This window comes from Puma concolor, chromosome D1 (genome assembly GCF_028749965.1).
Source record: "Puma concolor isolate L17-30 chromosome D1, mPumCon1.1.hap2, whole genome shotgun sequence".
NCBI lineage: Eukaryota > Metazoa > Chordata > Mammalia > Carnivora > Felidae > Puma > Puma concolor.
In genome coordinates this window covers 375,157-388,540 of record NC_141676.1, presented here as the reverse complement: position 1 = coordinate 388,540, position 13,384 = coordinate 375,157, and the positions used below count along the sequence as shown (strand labels likewise).

The 13,384-nt window shown below is 63.3% G+C and overlaps 2 protein-coding genes and 1 long non-coding RNA gene across 10 annotated transcripts in view; 1 reads left to right on the top strand and 2 right to left on the bottom strand.

Moving 5' to 3' along the window:
* PHRF1 (PHD and ring finger domains 1) overlaps positions 1-856 on the bottom strand; it is a 30,380-nt gene extending 29,524 nt beyond the window's left edge. For 3 of the 7 annotated variants that reach the window (XM_086676498.1, XM_086676496.1, XM_086676499.1), the window contains exons 1-2: positions 696-844; positions 211-328 (exon numbers count right to left, since the gene is read on the bottom strand). The gene's annotated coding sequence lies outside the window, so the exon portion shown is untranslated. Of the gene's footprint in view, positions 1-210; positions 329-695 lie in introns of all 7 variants that reach the window. The other 4 variants (XM_086676492.1, XM_086676495.1, XM_086676493.1 and 1 more) reach the window with 2 other exon arrangements.
* A 5,014-nt stretch (positions 857-5,870) lies between these two features.
* On the top strand, positions 5,871-7,495 carry LOC147576277 (uncharacterized). Its single transcript, XR_015240626.1, has 2 exons — positions 5,871-5,984; positions 6,465-7,495. It is a non-coding gene; the product is annotated as an uncharacterized LOC147576277 (long non-coding RNA).
* A 1,726-nt stretch (positions 7,496-9,221) lies between these two features.
* RASSF7 (Ras association domain family member 7) lies at positions 9,222-12,048 on the bottom strand. 2 transcript variants are annotated; one of them, XM_025915677.2, is made up of 6 exons: positions 11,898-12,048; positions 11,124-11,254; positions 10,229-10,941; positions 9,962-10,090; positions 9,803-9,884; positions 9,222-9,721 (listed from the first exon to the last, which is right to left on the bottom strand). In XM_025915677.2, exons 2-6 carry the CDS (start codon positions 11,245-11,247, stop codon positions 9,690-9,692), a joined length of 1,080 nt encoding a protein of 359 aa, XP_025771462.1. In that variant the 5' UTR covers positions 11,248-11,254; positions 11,898-12,048; the 3' UTR covers positions 9,222-9,689. The 2 variants fall into 2 exon arrangements, with proteins under 2 accessions (XP_025771462.1, XP_025771461.1); XM_025915676.2 differs by having other exon boundaries at positions 9,222-9,884.
* Between the last annotated feature and the right edge of the window lie 1,336 nt (positions 12,049-13,384).

Sequence of the window (13,384 nt, the reverse complement as noted above, 5' to 3'; positions counted from 1 at the left end):
TATGACCACTGGCTAGAAGGCGGCGCGCCAGGCAGACGCCAGACTGGCATGCAGTCTCCTGAACTGACAACGGGGTAACATGAGCGCCGCTAAAGAGAGCGCCGCCCCAGAGTCCCGGGCTGCGTTAACTCGGCGCTCTGGCTGCGCGCTCAGCAGCTGTGCGCCCCGTTGGCAAGTTACTTAACCTCTCCGGGGCTCGGCTCGGCTCACTTGTAGAAGAGGAAGGACGACCCCTACTCCCGGGGTTTGTTGTGAAGACTACGTAAGTTAACAGGAAATCATCCCGCGAACCACTCGGGCTGCCGACGAAAGCAGTGACGACCGGGAGCTGGAAACGAGTTGGCAAAGGGTCACACCTCGCTCAGAGGGGAAAGCAATAACGCGGAGTTGGCCGGGGGGGGGGGGGGGGCCGCCGGACGGGGCGGGGTGCGCTCCCCGCGACTGGGGACCTGAGGCGGGCCACCCGGAAACCCGCCCGCAGGCCGAGGAGCCGCCCAGGCTCGGCGCGAGGCCTCCCGGCCCCGCGCCCGCCCGCCCGCCCGCCCGCGCCGAGCTCCCCGCCGCCCGCCCGGGGCCAGCGCGGCGCAGGCCTCGCACCGCGGGGCAGGCCTCAGACAAAGCGCGCGGCGTTCGAGGACGGCCCACGCGACCGGGGCGCGGCAGGACCCCGGGACCGCCGCGGGCCCCGCACGTACCCGAGAACCTCGTGCCCCTCCGGCTGCGCCCGGGCGTTCACCGCCGCCGCCCGAGCGAAACCCTCGACTAGGCCGCCGCCGCCGCCGCCGCCGCCACCGCCGCGCGCTCCCCGACCCGGAAGTGCACGGTGCCGGCTTCCGGGGCCCTCCCGCCCCGCCCCTCCCGTTGGCGGGAACCACTGGGACAAGGGAGGGGAAGAAGAGCCTGAGGTGGCGGATGGCACCGCTCGCCGCAGCCGAGGGCCCCGAGACTTTGGAAACACTGTTCAATGCTGGACCACCGCCAAGGAAGACCAGTGTCTGGAGGAACTTCTGGTGTCTAGGCCTCCGACGGTAGGCTGTTCCTGGCCGCCCTCCCCCGCCGGGAGCTGGTACGGCCCAAGCCCCCGCCCGCGGCCCAGGGCGAAAGGAAGCGGCGGTCCGGCACACCTGAGACCCCGCCCCTGAGATCTAGCCCCGCCCCACGCCTGTGGCCCCGCCCCACGCGGCGGCGCGGCCCTCCCCGCTGCTGGCCACGCCCCCAGCCCCGGGCGCCTGCTGTCCCGACCGAACACTGACGGAGTCCTACGTGCGCGGGCTCCTCCGGGTGCTGGCCACAGCCGGAGGAGACCGCAGCCCCGCGTCGCGTCCGGCCCGGACACAGGAAACCACGAGCACTGTAAATCACTACACCGTGTGGTGTGGGAGAAGCTGACTGGTGCTAGGAGGAAAGATAAAGCAGGGTAGGATCCGGGGCTCAGGAGCCTGGGAGGACTAGCCAGTGTTAAGTGGTGAGGTTGGACCTCAAAGGGGCCGAGCTGGGCCGCTGTGGGGAGAGCACCGAGAAGCCGCCGGACCTCGGAAAGGAGGCTGGGATGGCTGGGCCCGGTGCGGGGAGTGGCCAGAGGCGCTAGGGGCCCAGAAGGAGCATTTAGGGCAGGATGACGTGTGCTGGCTTACGGGCTCCGCGGGGCGGCGATGGCAGACCCAAGGGAACCGGTCAGGAGGCCACTTCGGTGACCGCAGTTCAGGGACCACCATGGCTCGGGCTCGGGTGGGGGCAGCGCAGGTGCGGGAAGCAAGAAGTTCCTGGTAGGTTCTGAAGAAAGGCGGTGTGTTGGGGGATGTGCGAAGTAAACCCAGGAGCAGGGAGCTTCTGGAAGTTAGGGAAGGAAAAGGAAGGCCCATCAAGCAGGGGCCTGGGTGAGTGAGGTGGGGGCCCTGTGACCCTGAGGACAGCAGCGTTGGAGGGGGGGGGGCGCAGGGAGTCTAAAGAGAATGGGACCGGTCACCAGAGCAGCAGCGGCAACTCTTGCAAGTGGTTCCACTGCAAAAGGAAGGACGAGCAGGGGTGGCCAAGAGGGAGCCAGTCAAGGGAGGGTTGTTTCTATGTTTACAACTGGAGAAGCAAGGGCTAGTTTACAAACCCTGTAAATGACTTTGCAGAAAGGAAGAATGGATGGTGGGGGACTCTGGAGTGATTCCTCTCTGTTGGCCATCAGGTCGGGGTCTGGAGGGGTGGCTGCTACAGTATAGTGCCTCTGGGGTGTCCCCCAGGCCAGGTGCCTGAACCTGGGCACTTGGGCTCCCAGTGTATCAGTCACGTAACCTTCGGAGAGCGTATCAGTCACGTAACCTTCGGAGAGCTTCTCAACCTCTCTGTGCCTCAGTCTCCTTGGCTGTAAAACAGGGAGGTTGAGAGCTGGATGGGTGAGTATTGGGATAGCACTTCAGGTGGGGTCCAGCATCGCAACTACCCTGCATCAGGCACCTTCCCCGCCCCCTCCTTCTCAGCTTGGAGCTTGGCATGTGCTGGCCCTTCTGCATACACATGCCTGCCTGCTAAAAACCGTTGGATGTGAGGACGCTACCCAGCAGAGGTTACCAAATGGTAGGGGCACCCTGCTGACCCTCCTAGAAAGAGTTGAAGCAACAGCTTATAGCCAACTTGGAGCCCTTTTGGAGAGGCAGCAGTCCTTCCTACCTTTATGTGCAGATGTTCCCCAGGGGCTGCTGAACATTCGTCATAATAAACATATGCACCCACAATGGGAAAAAGGCTTACTCAGCAGGCATCCCTGGGCAGAGCACAGCCTACCCAGTCATGCCAACCTGTGCTCACATATGACACGTGCTCTCAGGAAAGTGCCCAGAGCCATTGGTCTGGGCCCAAACTGAATATAGGTGGTACCTCTTGAGAGCATAGGCACATACGTACCTATATCTCCCACCTACTGATGCCCCCCCCACAGTAGGTACACCTACTGTACCCCCATCAGTACTATCACCACAGTGCGCAATGACTAGCCACGCACCTGCCACCTCTCACATGCTAGTTCCAAGCAAGGACACATGTGTGCACCCTGCCCACATGCCCCTCTAGATTTGCACTCTGAAGCCCTTGCTTGCACCCTGCCTTCCCGCTCCAAAGCACAAGCAGGAACATACATGAAATGTACACTTCTACCTTGTGCCGGAAGGGTGGAGCTGGGCTGGGAGCCACCTTGGCTGTGTCCAGCCCAGGCCAGCCCTCTCCCCTGCCATCAGGCCTACACACAAACACAGCACCAGAGGAGACTTGGGAAGGTGAGTGTGTTAGTGTCCTGGTCCTACCCTAAGCAGTGACCACAGACTGGGTAGCTTAACCAGCAGTTTATTCTCTCACAGTCCTGGAAATCACGAGTCCAAATTCTGAGGCAGCTGCACTCCCTTGGAAATCTGTAGGGGGAATCCTTTCTGCCTTTTCCGGGTTTTGGTGCTCCGGGCTTGGCTTGTAGCCAAAGCCCAAACAGGACGGGCACGGCCACCGATGGCCCTGCGCACCGCTCTGTGTCCCTTCTGGACTCAGACTCCGAGCCTTCCAAGGCGACGGGTCCCGCCAGAGGGACCCGGAGCCCTCACCCACCAGCCAGAGTGCTCCGCAGTGGCCTTGGGCAGTACAGGCCCGCACGTGCGTCCCGAGGGCGTGGCCGGGCTACATCACCCCAACTCTGCCTCTGTCTTTACATGGCTTTCCTTCCTGTGTATCTGTATCTCTCCTCTCATCTATCTCATAAGTCCATTTGGCATTGGATTTAGGGCCCACCCAGGTAAACCAGGATTTTTTTTTTTAAGGAATTTATTAAACAATCATCATCGTCATTTTTTTTAATTTAAAAAAAAATTTTTTTTAGGACAGAGCATGAGCGGGGGGGGGGGGGGGGCGCAGAGAGAGAGTGAGACACAGAATCGGAAGCAGGCTCCAGGCTCTGAGCTGTCAGCACAGAGCCCGACACAGGGCTCGAACTCACAAACCGTGAGATCATGACCTGAGCCGAAGTCGGACGCTTAATAGACTGAGCCACCCAGGTGCCCCAGAATGATTTTTATCGCAAGAGCTTTAGCTCAATTACAGCTGCACAGACCCTTTTTCTCAGTAAGGTAACATTCACAGTGTCTAGGCATTAGGATACAGACATTTTCTTGTGGGGACACTATTCAACCACTACACAGGGTGATAAGAGTTGCATTTGGAAGCAGTAGGACTGGAGGGCACAGCTAAGGGTCGTACCAATAAAGGCGAGACAGGAACTCAGAGTCACCCTGACTTCTGGCTTTTCCTTGTCCCTGAGTCCCAGACTTCTTTCCTTCAAACCTCTGCCCTGTCCTGAAGGTGTGGGCCTCCTCAATGATCCTGCAGATTCCTAGGGGTTCCTTCAAGACTACATGATCCAGACTTTGCTACCCTTCCACTTCTGACCCCCAATAGAGCTGAGCCAGCTCCTTGCTCCTCTATATTCTTTCCCCACCCACACCCACAGCATGTACTTGAATTTCTATCCCAAGGCTTCAGGCTCCTGATGTCCCAGGCAGGGCAGATGCCTTCCTGGCACCTCAGCACTTAGCCAATCAGGCAATTTTTTTTTAAGGCTTATTTATTTATTTATTTATTTAGAGAGAGAGAGAGAGAGAGAGAGAGGGAGAATCCCAAGCAGGCTCTGCGCTGTCAGCACAGAGCCCAATGTGGGGCTCGATCCCACAAATCGTAAGATCATGACCTGAGCCAGATGCTCAATCAACTGAGCCACCCAGGCACCCCTGGCAGTGGTTTTGAAGGAAGAAATGAAGTGATCTGATGATGGGAAGTGTGCAGTTCGGACGTCCAGGTTTTGTGACAGGTGATGGGCTCCAGCCCAGGCACATGTGGGATGTGGAAAAAGGAACGAAGAACAGGTGGTGAGTTACAGGGCAGGAGGGCCACAGGAGAGCCACTAGGGGACCACGATGGCTGAGGCTGAGGGGGCACGGCCCCTGGGTGAAGGACCAGAATGGCACCGAAGAGAAAAGAGTTCCTCTGAAGCTGCCTGGAGCCAGGTGAGTAGAGTCCTCCAGGGAGGGAGGGCCTGGGTGTGAGGCAGGTGCGGGAGACATGGACTGATTGGAGTGAGGTGAGGGAAAGTGGCCCCCTCTGGCTTACTTTGGAGGACTGCTGTGTCAGGAACAAAAAGGGAGCAAGCATCTCTCTACCCCATCAGGGATCCAGATGGCCCGTGATTCCGCCGCAGGGATCCCCTGGCCATGGAGGCATGGAGCTGAGTATGAAGGGAAGGGGACCAGGGCCACCTTGGGGCACCACCCAGGAGTCAGTAACTTCAGATCTTAAACAGTCCATTCTCATGACTTATACTTTCTCAAAGCCCAAACAGGACGGGCACGGCCACCGATGGCCCTGCGCACCGCTCTGTGTCCCCTCCGGACTCAGACTCCGAGCCTTCCAAGGCGACGGGTCCCGCCGGAGGGACCCGGAGCCCCCCCACCCGCCAGCCAGAGCGCTCCGCAGTGGCCTTGGGCAGCGCGGACCGCACGTGCGTCCCGAGGGCGCGGCCGGGCTACGTGCGCAGGGGCCCCGCGCGTTCCCGGGAGCAGCCGGCCCACCGCGAGGGCGGGGGAGCGCCTCGGGCCGTACCACCCGCCCCGGCCGGCGGGGGAGCCGCCCCGCACGGCAGCAGCGCGGCGCCCGCAGGCCCCGCCCGGCAGGTGGCGGCCCCGCCCCGAGGCCGACGTGCGGAAAGGAACGCGCCGGCCGCGCCCGCGAGGGGCCGCGCGGCGGTGGGCGTGGCGCCCCGCCCACACCTCGCGCCCACTGGCTGCGGCGCAGTAGGGCGGGACCTGCCCGGCGGGCCATTGGCTGCGAGACCCTCATATTTGCATACGGGCCGGCGCGGGGCGCGGGCCGGGCGCCCCGCGCGGGGCGGGAGGGGGAGTCGGGGCCCAGCGGCGGCCGCCGAATTCGGGCAGAGAGCTGGCGACGGTCCTGCGTCGGGGTTGCAGGTGACGCGCGAGGGGTCCCATACTGGCGGGCGGCGGGTTCGGGCCGGGCTGGTGCGGTGGGACGAGGACGCACAAGTTGGAGGAGAAGGGGGGTCGGGGGTGGGGGACGGCCCCCTCCGTCCACCCGGCGGTCCCTCCAGGCGCAGGGCAGCCACTGCCCACCGCACACTGCGCTGCTCCGGACCCACTGTGCGTGTGACAGCGGCTGATCTGTCCCTGGGCAGCGCGACCGCCCCGGCCCCTCTGTGACCCTGCTCTGTCGGGCAGGGGACAGCCACACCAGGTGGGAGGGTGAGCGGGTGAGCACCAAGGCGAGCAGAGGCCAGGGCGCCCCTGTGGACCAGGTCTGCGTATCTGCGCTCAGCAGGGGGGTGGGGGGAAAGGGGAAACATTTTGGGACTTCCCTGCCCTCCGTATGAGGGGGCTCAGGTGGGCCAGATGCGCCCTAGGAGGGAACTTTCTTTTCCTTGTGTGTTTCAGGTGCCAGGATGTGCAGAGTTACCGGGACGGTCTTCTGAACGTTGCCAAGCTGAGGGCAGCCTTGGGCAGGCAACGGGTGTTGTGGTCAGACCTTTGGCACTCAGGACTGGAGCCCCTACTACTGGCCTCTTGAGGGCCACCTCTGGGAACTTTCTTAAGGAAGATGGTGCCAGATTTGGCTTTTCTGTGCATTTCTGCCTCTTAAACAAGGCCGCTAAAAGAGTTGGGATGCGGAGGACCTGCTCGTGGTGACCAGCAACATGCCCCTCCCAGAGGTTGGGGTACCTGGCAGAGCCCCCAGCCCATCTTCCAGGCCTGCTTTCTCTGCCGTGGGTTCTCAGTCCACTGTGAAAACCTGCTGGTTGTGGGGCATGCCCAGAGCAGTCTGCTGGCGTGCAGGTGCCAGGACACTTCCCGCAGGCCTGGTGTCCTCTCCCAGACAGTGGGGGTTGACAGCTGGAACTGGCTCTGTGATTGCCAGAACAGCCCGAGGGAGAGGCAGGATTAGTTGAAGACTGGCATGGAATTGGGCTCACTTTTGGAGGGACCCTGTCCTAAAGGTCACTGTGGCGTACCGAGTGTCACACCCAGCAGGTCTAGTAGGGCCACGTTCTGCAGGTGACAGGGAGGCGTGCATAGCCTTGGGGTTGAGAACCAGTGGAGCTGATTGGCTGCCACAGGGCAATGACTTGCTGTGGGTGACCCTTCAGTGAGCCCTGGTGTTCTCAGCCAACCCAAAAGGCCACTTTTGCACTGGGGGCGAGGGGGGGGGAGCAAAAACCCTGAGGTCAGGAGGGGCTCCAGTGCCAGCCCCCAACACAGCCTGGCCCTCCAGAGACTCGTGATGACGGCTGCCTGTGTACTCACACCAGGCTTGCCTGGGGAGCTGGCCTGGCCTGGACCTGCCCTGCCATGGACTGATGTGTGTGTTTGTGTGTGTGGGAGCTGGGCCTCTTCTTACCTCAACAGAACTCACATCATTGTTTTCAAAGTACAGTTTAAAGCTCAAAAGTAAACTTCAGCAACTCCAAGGTTTGCTTAGTGATTTGAAGCACTTCTGGCAACTTCTTGGGGACGTGGGATTTTGTCCTCCTGGAACACCTAGAGGAAGAAGGTTCTGTCCCTTTCCCCACCCTAGAGCACAGGTGCTACCTGAGGACCCCTCCAAGGTTCAAAAGAGGGCTCATCAGCTTCCTCAACCAGCAGCAGACCAGGGACAGGTCCCTGGAAACGGCTTCTGAACAGGTGTTCCCTGAAAACAGACGCAGGAGCCTGGCGGAGGGGTGGGGTGGGGTGAGCTCTGTGAGCACCAGGCCTACGTCCTTTGGTTGGTGGGAGAGCAGATAACCCTGGGAGGGCGTGGCCTCGTCTCCAGATGGCACCTGGCTTTGCCTTCTGCTGGCCAGTGCACTCAGCTTGGGAGATGACCCTGTGTTGGGGCTCAGGACAGGCCCCCCCCGGGGCACACCTAGCCCTTCTGCACACAGGTAGGGCTGCGGGCGGGGAGAGCAGACCCCTGGAGCCTGGTGCTGATTGCCCGTGGCCCCAGCCCTCTCACCCAGGACACAGCACAGTCAGCATTTGCATTCCAGACTATATCCCACGTGCCTGTTCGCTTAGCCCTGTCTGGAATGGGCTGCTGTGAGGTGGGCAGTGAGCTCAGGTGGGAGCTGGGTTAGGGCTGGGGGCTTTAGAGTGAGGAGCCCCCTGCTGCTGCCTGGCCTGGCCATTCACTCCCTATCCTGTTCCACCTTGGGCAGGAAGTGCCCAGTCCTAGTTGCCCCCCCACCCCCTACCCCAAGCTGTGCTCTCAAGGTGGCATTGCCTCTTGGTGGCTTCCTTGCTCCTGGTACTCAGGACTTCATGTCCCCCGTGGTCGGCCCCAAAGGAAGTGGGGAACACCAGGCCCAGCTCAGGGGCCACTCCAGAAGGCTGAGTCTGTCCCACAGTTGCCAACCCCCAAACTCAGCACAAAGACCCCCATCATCTAGGATGCCCCCCTCTCCTGTTCCCCATGCCTGTGGCTGCACTGAGCACCTGGGTTCTGACCACCACAAAGAGCTCCAGTCTCAGCCACTGTGCTCAGAGGTGTGACTGCAGGACCAGGACCAGGACTGTTGCCTGGACGTCACTCTGCCCTAATTTGGAGGCCGCAGGCACACAGCTGAGGCTTCACATCCAGCTGGGAAGCAGGGGGGCCCTCGGGAAGGCTGGGCAGCCACACCCTCACGGGGCCTACAAAGCTCCTCTGGGCAGGGCTGCTGCTTCCTTGGTCCTGGCCGACCAGGAGTCTGGGGAGCTGCCCCCACAAGCTCTCAGGAAACCTGACAGGCAGGTCTGGCATGTCCTTAAGTCCCCATGTCCAGGAGCCACCCCAGATGGGGTGGCAGTTCCTGCTCCTGCTGAGGGTTAGGCCAGAGGAGGGGAACCAGGCAGACAAGAGGTCCACACAGGAACCCGGGCCGGGGCTGAGGCTGCTGCAAGCAGTACAGTCGTACTGTCCGACTTTCAACCCCAGGCTTGCGCTGCCAAGGAGAGCCCCTGGGGGTGGGCGGGCAGAGCAGCCTGGAAGGTGAGGCCCCACAAATGCCCCCAGGCTTTAGGCCCAGCTGACCGCTGGCCCCTGGGAGACGCCCTGCTCAAGAGCCCCAGTTGCGGCCAGCCCCGGGTAGCTTGGGGATACTGCCCAGTGACCCCAGCCAGTCTCGGTTTCAGGCCCCACAGACGCTGTCCGGTGCAACCTTGGGACACACTCGAGCCATTTGGGGCAGTTTATTGAGGCTTTAGGGTCAGGGTAGGGGAGGCAGCATACCTGTGTGTGTGTGCACACGTGTGATAAAGGACACTTCCCACATGCAAGCACACACCCAGAGCTGAGCAGTGTCCACATATCATCTCCCATCCCCTACAAGGAGCCATGGCCTTTGGGGCCTAGCGAATTCTGAGCCGGTCGTGCCCCCTGCTTCTCCAAGGGGCCGGCAGACTTGGCAAGGACTAGGGCAAGCACCCTCAGCCTCCCGCTGCCCCCCAGAGCAGAACCCCCTGGGCTCTGAGGCATTCTGTCTCAGGCCCAGGGCACCAGGCCTTCCCACTCCATGGGCAATAAACCCTCTGGGACCCCTGATGCTGCCGTTGTCCAAGTCGGGCCCCGCCTTGGCTGCCCACGCTCATGTCATGGGAGCCAGGCTGGGCTGGCAGTGGATGTCCATTCTGGGGCAAGAGCTGCTACCTCCAGGAGTTCTGCCTCATGGGGACAACTGTGGGGAGGACACAGGCTGAGGGACTGAGGAGGCCACAGGAGAACCCTGACCCACCCAGAATGGGGGGGACAGACATACTCTCTGGGCTCAGGCTGGACACTAGAGCAGGACCGTGGGAGGTTCTGGTGAAAGGCTCTTCTCTGGCCAGAGGCAGAAGATCCTATGGGGAGAGCAGATCGGCTTAGGACTGGGCCAGGCCTCCCCTGCCACCCAGCCTCCCTCCAGAACGGCGCTGACCTGTGTGCCAGGGGGGCCCCCATCTGGCTGCGGGGGTGGTGGCGGCGCAGCCCCCGTCTGCTGGATGAACTGCTGCAGGTTACACTGGCGGAGCTCCCGGTTCAGCTCCTCTAGTTCCTGGGCCTGGGCCTGGGGCACAGGGCACCCTCAGGAGACGGCCGCAGGGCTCCACGGCCTCGTGCTCCCCCTGGTCACACCCTGACACCCGCCCCCCAAGCTGCCCATGCTGGGGATGTCAGCAGGCGCTCGGGGCCCAGGGGGGCTTACCTGCAGAGCACGCTCGGCAGCCTCCAGAGCCCTGCTGACCAGGGCCAGGCTGCCCTGCACCTCCGCGCTCTGCCGCTCCTGGACGGCCAGGTCCTGGCGCAGGCGTTCGGTGGCAGATGCCGTGGGTGAGGGGGGCCCGGGGGCCTCTGAGGCCAGATGGAGTTCAGCCTCCAGGGCACGGGCCTGGGCATCCAGGGCCTGCAGCCGGGCGGCGTGCTCGGCAGTGGCGGCGCTCAGGGCTTGCAGGCGTGCCTGCCCCTCACGCTCCCGCACCTGCTCCCGCCTGAGCTCCTGCTCCCAGAAGGCCTCCTGACCCAGCTCCAGTGCGTTCCTCCGCACCCTTCGCTCCAGGCCCTGCAGGTCTGCACAGGAGCCTGGCATTGGTGCTACGGGGGCCACAGGCTCGGGCAGCGCAGGGATGGGGGCCAGCCCAGGGCACCCAAGGCTGAAGGTCAGTGCTTTGCGGGGCTCATGGCCCAGGGCTGGCCGTGGCTTCGGGGGGAGGCTGGCCCGGACTGGGCAGCGTTCAGGAGGTGGGCAGCTGTCTGAGGAGGGCCTTCCTGCGAGGCTGGGCCCTGTCCGCCTCAGGACAAACTGGACATCACTGGCAAACTGTCCACAGGTGGCCTGGGCACCCACTGGACACTCCTGGGGCAGCAGCTGCCGTTCCTTCTCCCTGAGACGCTGCACGAGCACAAAGCGGCCCGTCTGGCCTGGGGTAGGAGGAGAGGGGTCAGCCTAGATCCCCCCCACCCTCCATCCACCTGGCTTGAGAAGTTGAGGGAGAGCAACAGGGATCAGCAACCAGCCCCACCCTCCTTGGTGGAAAGGGGCCATAGGGGCGGGCCCAGTCTCGGGTGCACCTGCTGGGCCATCCGTGCCAGAAAGGACTCACCTATTGCTTGGGCTAGCGCGATGACCACTTCCTGACAGGTGGTCTGCTCTGAGACCCCACAGACCACGCGCTGTATGCCATCCACCCACACCTTCAGCTCCATGGCTGCTAGCCCTGAGAGCATCCCTGTCCTGCACGGAGGGTGAAGGCCAGGGTCAGGCCCAGCCTGGCTCTCCTCTCTTCCCCCAGAACTGGCTCAGGGTTACTGTCCCCCTGACGTCAGCCCCGCTCTCCTGTGCCCAGCCCCACCCGTAGGCCACACATTCTTGGGGTGGGAGTAGTGGAGACCCCCCCCCACCCCCCGCAGGGGGAACCAGTCCGCCCTCAAGGGGCACTTTGAGGCTCCTCCACTGCCCAGCCTCCTCTCGCCTCACCCCAATCCCGGAACGAGGCGAATCATTAACCAGATCCAGGACTTCCTGCCTCCCCAGTCACCTGGCTCGAAGGGCACTGCCCCTCCCACGGGACGCCGTCCTCAGGCACCCAAGGGCGCCCTCACGAAAACACGGCTTCCCTCTGCCATGGGAACGCCCCCTCGCCCGAGACGCAGACCTCGGCCCTCCGGAGGCACGGAACCGCGCCTGGGCGGTCCCTGCCGGCGCGGGCAGCCCCCTTCCCGCTCCCCACAGCCGCCGCGCTTGCCGTCTCTGCGGCGGGGGCCGTTGCAGGTGCTGCGGGGCCCCCTACGGCCGCCCAGCCCGCGCCCCTCCGTCGGAGTTGCCGCCCGGAGCCGTGCCCCGCACTCGGGAGGATCTGGGGCCCTGCGCTTCTCACCTGGGCGCTCGCCGGCCTCCCGGACCTAGGCTCGAACTGGCTGCTTCCCGGCGGCCGGCGCCGTCGCCGCCGCAACCTGCCGCCTCCAGCGCGGCGGGCGAGCCCCGGCCCGCAGCTCCATTGGCCCGCAGCCCGAGCGCCCCGCCCCGAGCGCCCCCATTGGTTCCCACCATCGCCTCGTCCGCCCCGCGCCCACGCCCATTGGCTACCTCTCTGAGCCCCGCCCCTCCCATTGGCTCCCCGCCCGCCCCGCCCTCAGCGGCGCCCAGGTGTGGGCGGAGCTCGGCAGCGCGGAGGGGCGGGCCGAGCCTGGTCCACGCACGCCTGAGGACCGCGAACTACGCGGAAGCGCGTCCCTGGCCCCCGGGCGGCGCGTGGGACAGGTGTCTGGCTCCGCTCCCGGGCCGACCTCCTCAGAAACCTCCCAGTCTGATGAGTCTTTTGCCTAGAGAGGGAGCGCTGGCCTGGGACCCTGCAGCTTCTGCGCCGAGAGGGGCAGCGGGGTCCCCAAGGCCAGGGCCCCACCGACCTTGCTCCCTTAGGGCGCGTCGTCGGGACGCACAGGGGTCGGGGAACCGTGAGCCCCCGCGGGAGGGAGGTGGAGCTGGCGGGCCACTGCAGCCAGGTTGGCAATCCTGGTGAGGGGAGAAGGCCGCCTTCAGGTTGCTGGGGACAAAGCAAGACATAGACCCTGGGCTCTTTTCCCCCACCCCTGCCTGCCCCCAGTGGAGCTCGGTGCCCTCTCGAGTTGTGGACGCCCGCGGGCACACTCCAGCCTGGTCGGACCCAAGCCAGCTCGGCAGCCAGGGTGCCTCACAGCCTCAATGCTGTCTGTGGACCAGGCATTCAGAGCCCTGTTTCTGCCACGGGGATCCACCTGCCAGCCTGTATGTTCCGCAGCACAGGAAGTCCTACAAAAACGCGAAGTTGAGAGTCTGAAAAAAAGAGAAAGAAAGAAAGAAAGAAAGAAAGAGAGAGAGAGAGAGAGAGAGAGAGAGAGAGAAAGAAAGAAAGAAAGAAAGAAAGAAAGAAAGAAAGAAAAAGTTAGAAAGGGGTCGGGGTGAAGGCTGGAGAGCATCAGTTTGTGTGTCAGATCTGGTGCTTCATTTTTGGTGTGGGGCAGAGGGAACAGTTATCGTGGTTATGAGAGGTTCCCCGGGGCTCCCTGAGGTGACCCAGGGGGTAGAGATGGATGGGGGCAGGGGGGGCTTCTTGCTTGGGGGCCAGGTAGGTGGGCATCAGCCTCTGAGGACAAAGAAGCTGTGGGAAACACTCAGGAGGGCCTCACTGCCGGTTAGAGTTCAGTAAGCCCCCACATACAGGGCAGCAATGCCCCCGATACCCACCAAGTGCCACAGTCAGGCAGTCAGGCTGGGGGTGGTGGACTGTGTGGCCACGGCAGGCCTGGCTGGTCGCTCTGTGGTTCCCTGGGCCTCCTGAGGTTCACTGGCCGACAACCCAGCCTCTTACCACTTCTCCTTCAGGCA

What these genes read in the sequence shown, in the direction of transcription:
- RASSF7 (XM_025915676.2), bottom strand. Translation starts at nt 11,247, where the DNA reads ATGCTCTCAGGGCTAGCAGCCATGGAGCTGAAGGTGTGGGTGGATGGC. An exon ending in CGCGCTAGCCCAAGCAATAG is followed by an intron (nt 10,942 to 11,123) that starts GTGAGTCCTTTC and finishes CTCCTACCCCAG; the next exon opens with GCCAGACGGGCCGCTTTGTG. An exon ending in GGGGCCCCCCTGGCACACAG is followed by an intron (nt 9,885 to 9,961) that starts GTCAGCGCCGTT and finishes CTCTCCCCATAG; the next exon opens with GATCTTCTGCCTCTGGCCAG.